The 8,277-nt window shown below is 35.5% G+C and overlaps 1 protein-coding gene across 1 annotated transcript; it reads right to left on the minus strand.

The window, feature by feature from the left end:
• Positions 1-240: 240 nt before the first annotated feature.
• Positions 241-7,650, minus strand: LOC131899075 (E3 ubiquitin-protein ligase RLIM-like). The gene is made up of 4 exons (XM_059250446.1): positions 7,238-7,650; positions 3,597-3,773; positions 1,672-1,761; positions 241-1,545 (listed from the first exon to the last, which is right to left on the minus strand). The coding sequence occupies exons 1-4, from the start codon at positions 7,629-7,631 to the stop codon at positions 287-289; spliced, it is 1,920 nt and encodes a 639-aa protein (XP_059106429.1). The 5' UTR covers positions 7,632-7,650; the 3' UTR covers positions 241-286.
• Positions 7,651-8,277: the final 627 nt, after the last annotated feature.

The following is an 8,277-nucleotide window of genomic DNA, read 5'->3' on the forward strand; positions in this document are numbered from 1 at the left end:
GGGTGAGTCCAGCACATTATTGTTTGTATAAGAAAAAAGGTTGTATGAGGAGCAAGCCAGTAAGGAACACCCCTCCATGGTCTTTGAATCAGCTCACAGCTCCAGGTTCCTACCTTGAGTTCCTGCCTTCTCTTCTGTGGGTGGATGTGTATACCAAATAAACTCTTTTTGCCAAAGCTGCTTTTTGGTCATTATGTTTTTCAAATCAATAGAAACACAAATTAAGACAGCAAGTGACAATTGTTCATTCATCATTATAACAATTTATTTGTCTGAGGTCAAGAACTCAAAATGGAATTTCTGCATCATCAGGGGGATAGATTATTTGTCTACGACAAATAGGACAGTTAGATTTTTCAGGTAGCCAATTATCAATGCATTCATCATGATATTCATGAGAGCAAGGTAGAATGCGAATTCTACTGCTTTCTGTGTATTCTGTAATACAAATAGTGCAGATACTTAATCTATCATTTTCACAAAAAGCTCTTATTGGTAAACTATTAATCTGTTCCTTGGTAAGTCCTTTAGGATGGTTATTTTGAATATCATTGAAGTTGGCAAAATTTGGCAAAAATGGCCAAAAATCACTATCATCAGATTCTTCTCGGCCTGCTACTTGTGTTCCTTGCCTGGCCTCAGAGGATGGGTGAGAAAATAAAATTGGTTCATTATTGTCTTCATTAATTTCAAAAGTAGCTGGTAAATTTTCATCCCTTGCAGTGATGGTCTCCAAAACAGGGAGAGTTTGCAAAAACATTTGATGGGGTGTTGACAATGAAAGTAATGAAGAAATTGTAGAATTGCTGGTAGAATGTGAAAAAGAACTAGAAACAAAACTAGAAATACTACTTTCACCAGAATGAACTCTTCTATTATTTTGACTTAAAGATGAGTCACAGGGCTCTAAAATGATCTCAGGGCAATTATCATGTTCTACCTCAAGAATTGGTGTCAGGATTTGTCCTGATGTTCCATAAGGAATTGTAGCTAAAGGAAACTCTAAACCAGTATTTGAAGTTTGAGCAACAGAACTTATTTCAGAATTCTGCATACCTCCCTGATTAGAACGTGAAAAGATGTTTGTGTGTTCGTTTTTATTAATTTCCACATTGATAAAGTTAGCTGGTGTTACAGATGTAGACTGACCTCTATGAGCAGTGCAGACTGTGTATTTTCTTGTTGGAGAAGATGTGAAAGAATGCCTTCTTTGCAACTCAGATATGTTTAGTGGAAAAACTGGCCTATGACTAGGTAAAGGTTCATGCATGTTAAGATGTGGAAAAGTTTCAGGTGATACACGATGATGACCATTTACTAAAGCCACCTGGTGAATAGGTTGAGGTGGTCTACTTCCAGTCATTTCTCCAACTATCAGATCTTCTGGACTCTCGCTTCTGGTATTTCTTCTATCTCTAGTAAATGGGTCTTCCATTGAAATTCCAGTGGTATCTTCTTCTGGTGTAAAGGGAATTACACATGTGGACTCAGGTTGTGGATGCACTTGCTTCTGGCCATTTCTATTATTGTCATGATAGCTAAATCCTGAAAGGAATACAAGGCCATTTTGTGGGTTTGAGTTCTCATTATTAAAGGTCAATCCCATCCCTCCACTGATATCATCATTGTTTGTTTTACCCTGATATTTTGTTGTCCAAAATCCACACTCACTTTTTCTCCTATTTTCAGATTGTTGAATGGTGGTAATGTAGTCTCGTTCAGAATTACCTTGAGGCACAACATCCAATGTCTTTGTTTCACCTATAAACATAAAGTGGAAGATAATCAGAAAAGAACTGGCAAAACTATAACAAATGCTGCCTTGACACTGTTGCAAAAAAAAGAAAAGAAAAGTACCTAAAGATTCAGAAATGTATTCTTAATTTTATTCATATTTCACATAGAATCAATACTTTTGCAAAGAATAAAAACCTAAATTTACAAGGAAATGCAAGAGGATTTCAAAACTGCATTTGAAATAGCTTATTCTAGACAATTTTTTGGAAATTTTAAGTGAATCAGAGGGTACTTTTGTTCAATTTTTCAGAATCTTATATATCACCATGGAGAGGCATTTAATCAAGATACCAATACAACCAAAAATAATTCTCAAAGCTTTAAAAAATATTTTTTAAAAGTTTTATTTATGTTACGCATGTGTGTATTTGTCTGTGTGAATGTATGCCACATCTGTGCAGATGGCTGTTGGAACTACCAGTCTTCAGATCCCCTGGATCTAGAGTCATAGGTAGTTGTGAGATACCCAGGTCCTTTGGAAGAACACACGCTTACCTTAACTGCTGAGCAATCTGTGCAGTCTCAAAGAAAGGTTCTACTCAATATACAACACTCATATCAAAGTTAAAATTTGCATATCTTCTAATATTTATTAGTCTGTAACTTTATTTCTGGCTCATGGGTTGCAAGCTTTCATTGGAAACATAAGAAGCCATCTTAAGAAAATAAATCATTATAGTGGGCTTGCACCCAGGGAGAGAAACATTAATTCTTAGTTCTGAGTATCATTTTTAAGTGAAGCACCAACTATATTGAGGGCATCTGGATTATTGGGTGGCATTCCTTGTGTTTATAAGATGATTGACACCATTCTTGGCCTCGTCATACTTGATAGAATTAACATAACATCAGATACTGCTCATTATCACAATCAAAACTGTTTTGCAGATATTAATAGATCTACCTGGGGAGGGGAACAGAATTATGTAAAGTTTCATTTGTTGATATAGATTTTCTTTTGTATGACTTCTCAAAAGAAGAAATACAAGTGACCAACAAATATATGGAAAAATTGTTAATATCATTTGCCATAAGGAATGTAAGGGCATATCAAAATTACACTGGGATCATCTCTTCCTGACTTACAATAGATTACTACCACTATTACTAATTACAATAGCATACAGTTTATAATTTATAATCAAGAAAAAAAACAAAATAATAGAGGTTTGTATTTGGAAGTTTCCCTGTGACTTGCCCAGTCCTGCAGCTGCTCAGACACACATAAACACACAGAGGCTTATATTATTTTTAAACTATCTGGCAAATGGCTCAGGCTTCTCCCTAGCTAGCTCTTACATCTTAAATTAACCTATGTCTATAAATCTATACTTTGCCACATTGCTTCCAGCTTACCAGTACTTTACATCTTGCTTCTTCTGGTGGTGACTAAAAGTGTCTCCTAACTCAGCCTTCCTCTTCCCAGAATTCCCTTTGTCTGCTTATCCCACCTATACTTCCTACCTGGCTATTGGCCAATCAGCATTTTACTTATCAATAACACAGAACAATCAGAGCAATACACATTCACAGCATACAAAATGACATTCCACAGCAGAGGTTCACTCCTGTAGAACTACTATTGTTTATAGTGATCTGATCACATTCCCACTGGAAAAGTCGAAAAAAGATCTATAGTTTGCAACTCAGATATTCTTATATGTTGAGTAAATGTTTGTGCTGCTAATTACTAGAAAATATCACAGACTCATTTACTGTAAGATGCTCTAAAGACTTAGATAATAAATTATGTAGCAATTTCCAAAATACTGAATTCAGAGAATTCAAAGGACACTGACATCTCATCCAGTTGTTGGCTTTTGGAAGTCCTGGTCCCCTCCTTCTTGTTCTTTTCTGAGAATTATTATATAACATCAATACTTCACATTTGTGTTCTTCTGATACAACTGTTTTTTTAAATGTTGATTCAGATTGCAGATGTTCCATTTGCTTCTGGTTATTTATCATATGTTCTCCTGCAAAAAAACACAAACAACTGTGTTCATGCAATCAAGCTTGTATCATACAAGTTAACACTTACTCTCTACTTACACTGGGACTGTTTGAACTAATGTGAAGTGTTTCTGCCCAAGATTGGGGTTCTCTTGGTTCATTATCTGCCATATTTTAATAATATAAAAAAGAAGTTAGCCAGACTCTTAAAAAATATCACTAGGCACATCCTAAAAATGATTGTTTATAACTGTTACTATCAAACAAAAAAAGATCAGATAGGAACTTCCAAACAAAAAGTCAACATATAACAGTGTTTTGAAATTTTGCTTCTAAAAACAGTAATAAAAATGAACAAAGAGGGTGGTAGATCATGCCCAATCAAGGACTGGCATAGTTTAAAGGGACTAACTGTGGGATAACTTGGAGGAGGGGGAAGCTAGCCAATAAGGTGAGTGATGGCAGAAAAAAAAAACGGTTGTCAGAATCTAAAAAAGAAAAGTGAAGAGTTCATTCTGATAGGCTCATTGCCAGTTGAAGCTATTTCTAGTATGAAAGTGATTACAATTGAGAGGTTTGGAGATGGAGATCAAGATGAGCCATGAGTCTCAGAAAATTTTCACAATATACTAAATAACAGAAAATTTTCAGGGGAGAGGAAGTGAAGACAGAAGAGCTCCTGTGGTGGCTATATTAGCAGAGGGAGGAGTAAAGACCAAAGTAAAAAAAAAGTCACAGGAAATAAAAGACTTAAAACACACAGTGAACCCTGAACATATCACTATAAAGATTTGAAGTACAATGAAATAGGAAATTGAAAGATGCCCAGAAAAATCTTTGTTTTCACTATTTTATGAGAATAGCTGCAGGAAGTCATTTTCAATATGGTTGTTTAAACAAGATGCATCCTCACGCCAATGGGGATAGGGTAAGCCTTATAATGTCCCACCCCTACATGAAGAGCTATAAGCAATCAATGGATGTTGAAAGGGGGTGGATAATTTCTTCCAGGGGTGAGAACCCACTCATAGGTCATCCAATCCACAATCAAAAGTATCAAGTCATATACATATGTATATATGAGCAACAGTATATTTACTCTGTAGTTCATATATATATATATATATATATATATATATATGGAGTCATGAATATGAGAAGGAGTCAGGAATATATGGGTGTAGTTTCAGGGTAGAGTGAGAAAGAGAAATGATGTAAATACAAAAATGATGCCTGTACAAAGTTCTAAGAACAATTTTAAGTTTGTAAAATAAAAAAAATAAAATAAAAAACCAGATGACTACTGATTCAATATTAGGTGAATCCAGAGACAAAGAAAAAAGTTTCCTTTCTACATAGCCCACCATGGGAAACTAAGGCAAGTGTCATGGAACTATTCTCTACGTCATAACCTACAGAATAATTCTACTTGCAAAGAAAATGCTGAATGACAATAGTTCAATGTTTCACTTGATACAAATATAGTCTGAGCCATGCTAGAGTGAGATTCACTAGCTCCTCAGCAGAGTGATGAGCAGAAGCAATTGTTCAAAGATTCTAGGGCTTAAGTTATACCAGAGAAAGAGAGTTGACAGCCTTTTCCAGTACTTAGTGACTGAAAGACACATATAGTTATAAATTCCACTGCATAGCTTATTAACCACACCCTCTGTGAGACAGACAACACAAAGAAGACTATAAGGGGTTTCTTTGTAATATTTTATTGCAGAAGTCATGTCAAATGCCACTTTCTTATATCTCAGAGTCAAGATTCTAATATGGTGAAGTAATGTATAGGACTCTAGGTAGGATTCAATACAAGTTTTATAATTCAATTCATATTATTATGTAATTTTCATTATCCTGTGGATTTACTTCTAGGCTACTGTCTAACATGATTTTGAAAATATGTCTTATCTTCTTAGTATATGACTACTGTAGCTCCTGAAAAATGAAGTAAGATTTATATAGATTTAAAATCACTTGAATACGCCTATTTTGTGATAAGTGTTTTTAACACACATTTTGTCATAATGAATTAACATTTAAAGCTCATATAATTAACTTATATAAGGCACTACAGAAATTTTTATCCTTTTCAAGTTGTATTATGAGGGAGAAATAAAGGGGAAGTGGTTGATAACAATTGATAAGCTTATAAGAATGTAAGTGGTAAACATAAAGAAGTAGTTCATAAGATGAAATAAACCCATTCACCCCTACTTAATTTTGGTCATGGCATTTCAGCACAGGAATAATCTAACACAGTCATCAGATTTTTTTTTTCACTTTTAATGACTAAGCCTTAGGAAAGACAAGAGGTATGTTAATGAGTGATACATCTCATTAACATTGAAACAAAATACTAATAGGATGAAGGCAAGTTCAAAGACATATCTGAGGTATTTTCCATGTGCTTCTTTCAGTTTTGATGATTTCGAGTTGAGAAAAATTGCCTGTAACACCAAATCGATATATTGGAACTAATATAGTATTTAACAGGGTATTCAGAAGAACCTAAGGCATTCTTGTATGCTCTATTGGATTCATATAATACCATTTTCCTGATGAAAACAGTTTTAATCACCCTTGGCAAGGTAATAATAACCCATATTTCACACTCTGATAGAAATACAAGTTCTATGGTTAGAATATTTTTCAAAATCAGCATTACTGAATTTACGCTAAGATAATTTCACTGGGGAGGTTTCCTTTGCATTTTGTGAAACTAGAATCATTGTTGGTTGTTCCACAGTAGATAAGTAATATCATGGTGCCTAAACTTAGCTTCAATGGCTCACAATTATTTCTCAAGATTAGAAGTGCCCCCTCAGATAGACACAATTGCCTGTAACACATTCTTTGGTGAAGAAATTGAAAAAAAAATCCATAACATTTTACTCTGTGAATCTGGTGGTGACTTGATCAAAAGGAAATTTCAAGTCTGCAAACTCCAAAATTCAGTCAAAACACCAAGAAATGAACCCAACCTGAACTATAGTGGGATTTCTGGCAAGTTGACAAAAGCGAGCATATCTCAGAAATTTGTGAAGCCAGTTCCCTGACTACCAAAGGAGTAACTTCCTATACCTCTAACAAAAGGTTTATATGGCTCTTCAGTCAGCATATCAAGGTCCAGGCTAGCCTTCAGGCTACCCTAGTCCCTACTCACAAGTCCATTTCAAATCCCCAACACCAGTCTCCTGGCGGTTCCCTCCCCCATCTACTGATACTCCTTCTAATCTGGCTTTCTCCCTCTTCTGTGCTCCTGCTATTCTTACTTTGCTTTTTCTATTATTTCCTATCTCCTGCTATTTTTCCATCTCTCAGATAGCCCTGGCCATGTCCAGTGTGCTGGCTACATTCTCTCTACTTCTTTCTTTGTCTGCTTGTACTGCTCCAAACGCCTCTAACTGCTCTGCCTCTTGTATCTACAGTAAAACCTTTCCATACCAATAGAACAACCATGTCATTTTATACAACTTACTTTCCATCCCTGGTCTTTTTCTCCAATTTTGTTGGCTCCTGCATCTTTTTCTTGTCCGACTTCCAGTAGACGGAACTGCCATCAGTGTGTCAGTTGCATTTGATTCTGATTTATGAGGACTGTTAAACATAGACTTTGATTGTTCACTCTCCACTTGCCTCTCATTGTTCTGCATATTTTCTTCTCCAAGAAGTCTTGCAAAATACAAATGGTCATATTTTAGATCTGGATTCTCATAATTATCATTAACACTATCTCCTTCCATGAAAGTATGACTTTGTGACTCGCTCACAGATGTTCCCGTCCAAGATTGGCATTCTCTTTTTTCTTCTTCCATAACAACATATTGTTGAAAAGTAGTTGACTGGTAACTAGCAATATCACAGCTAAGCATATTATGCAAAGGGTAGTCTTCACCTGATATCACAAAAGGGGAAGAAGTAGGAAGGAATTCTAAGAATCAGACCCATCAAAAAATATTTCTCAAAACATTTGTTTTATAAACCACATGCACCAGGTCCTCTGAGTGTATTTTATGACTGTTAACTTGGTAATTTTATGAGAATCCTAACAGTGGGAGCAGATATGTCTCTGAAGTTTTCTTTGCCTGTTCATGGGCCTCTTTTCTACCTATTGGTTTCCTTGTCAAGCTTCAATAGGAGGGTTTTGCCTTGTCTTATTGTAACCTGGTCTGTTGTGCTTGCTTGTTGTCTCTTAAAGGCCTGTTCATTTCTGAAGGGAAATGAATGGGGAGTGTATCTGGAGGAGAGGGAGATGTGGTGGGGAGAGCTAGAAGGAAATGATAGACAGGAAATTGGCTGGGATGTATTGTATGAGAGAATAATCCAGTTTCAGTAAAGAAAAATAAACCATATGAAGAGGAGCCTGAAAAGTTAGATATTTCATGAAGATTCAGTATATTCAGAATCAGTACAGTTGCCAACAACACAATCTAGATTTAAAAGTAAGAAAGGGATTGTTTAAATTCGTGGTAGAAAGCTTAATATTTTCCCAAGTAAATTTAGGAACATCTAAGTGAA

This window comes from Peromyscus eremicus, chromosome X (assembly GCF_949786415.1).
Source record: "Peromyscus eremicus chromosome X, PerEre_H2_v1, whole genome shotgun sequence".
Lineage (NCBI taxonomy): Eukaryota > Metazoa > Chordata > Mammalia > Rodentia > Cricetidae > Peromyscus > Peromyscus eremicus.

Coding starts and splice junctions, on each gene's coding strand:
- LOC131899075 (XM_059250446.1), bottom strand. CDS start 7,631: ATGCTTAGCTGTGATATTGCTAGTTACCAGTCAACTACTTTTCAACAA. Junction 3,774..7,237: donor AAAAAGACCAGGGATGGAAA/GTAAGTTGTATA, acceptor GTTTTTTTGCAG/GAGAACATATGATAAATAAC. Junction 1,546..1,671: donor ATCTGAAAATAGGAGAAAAA/GTGAGTGTGGAT, acceptor TATTCCTTTCAG/GATTTAGCTATCATGACAAT.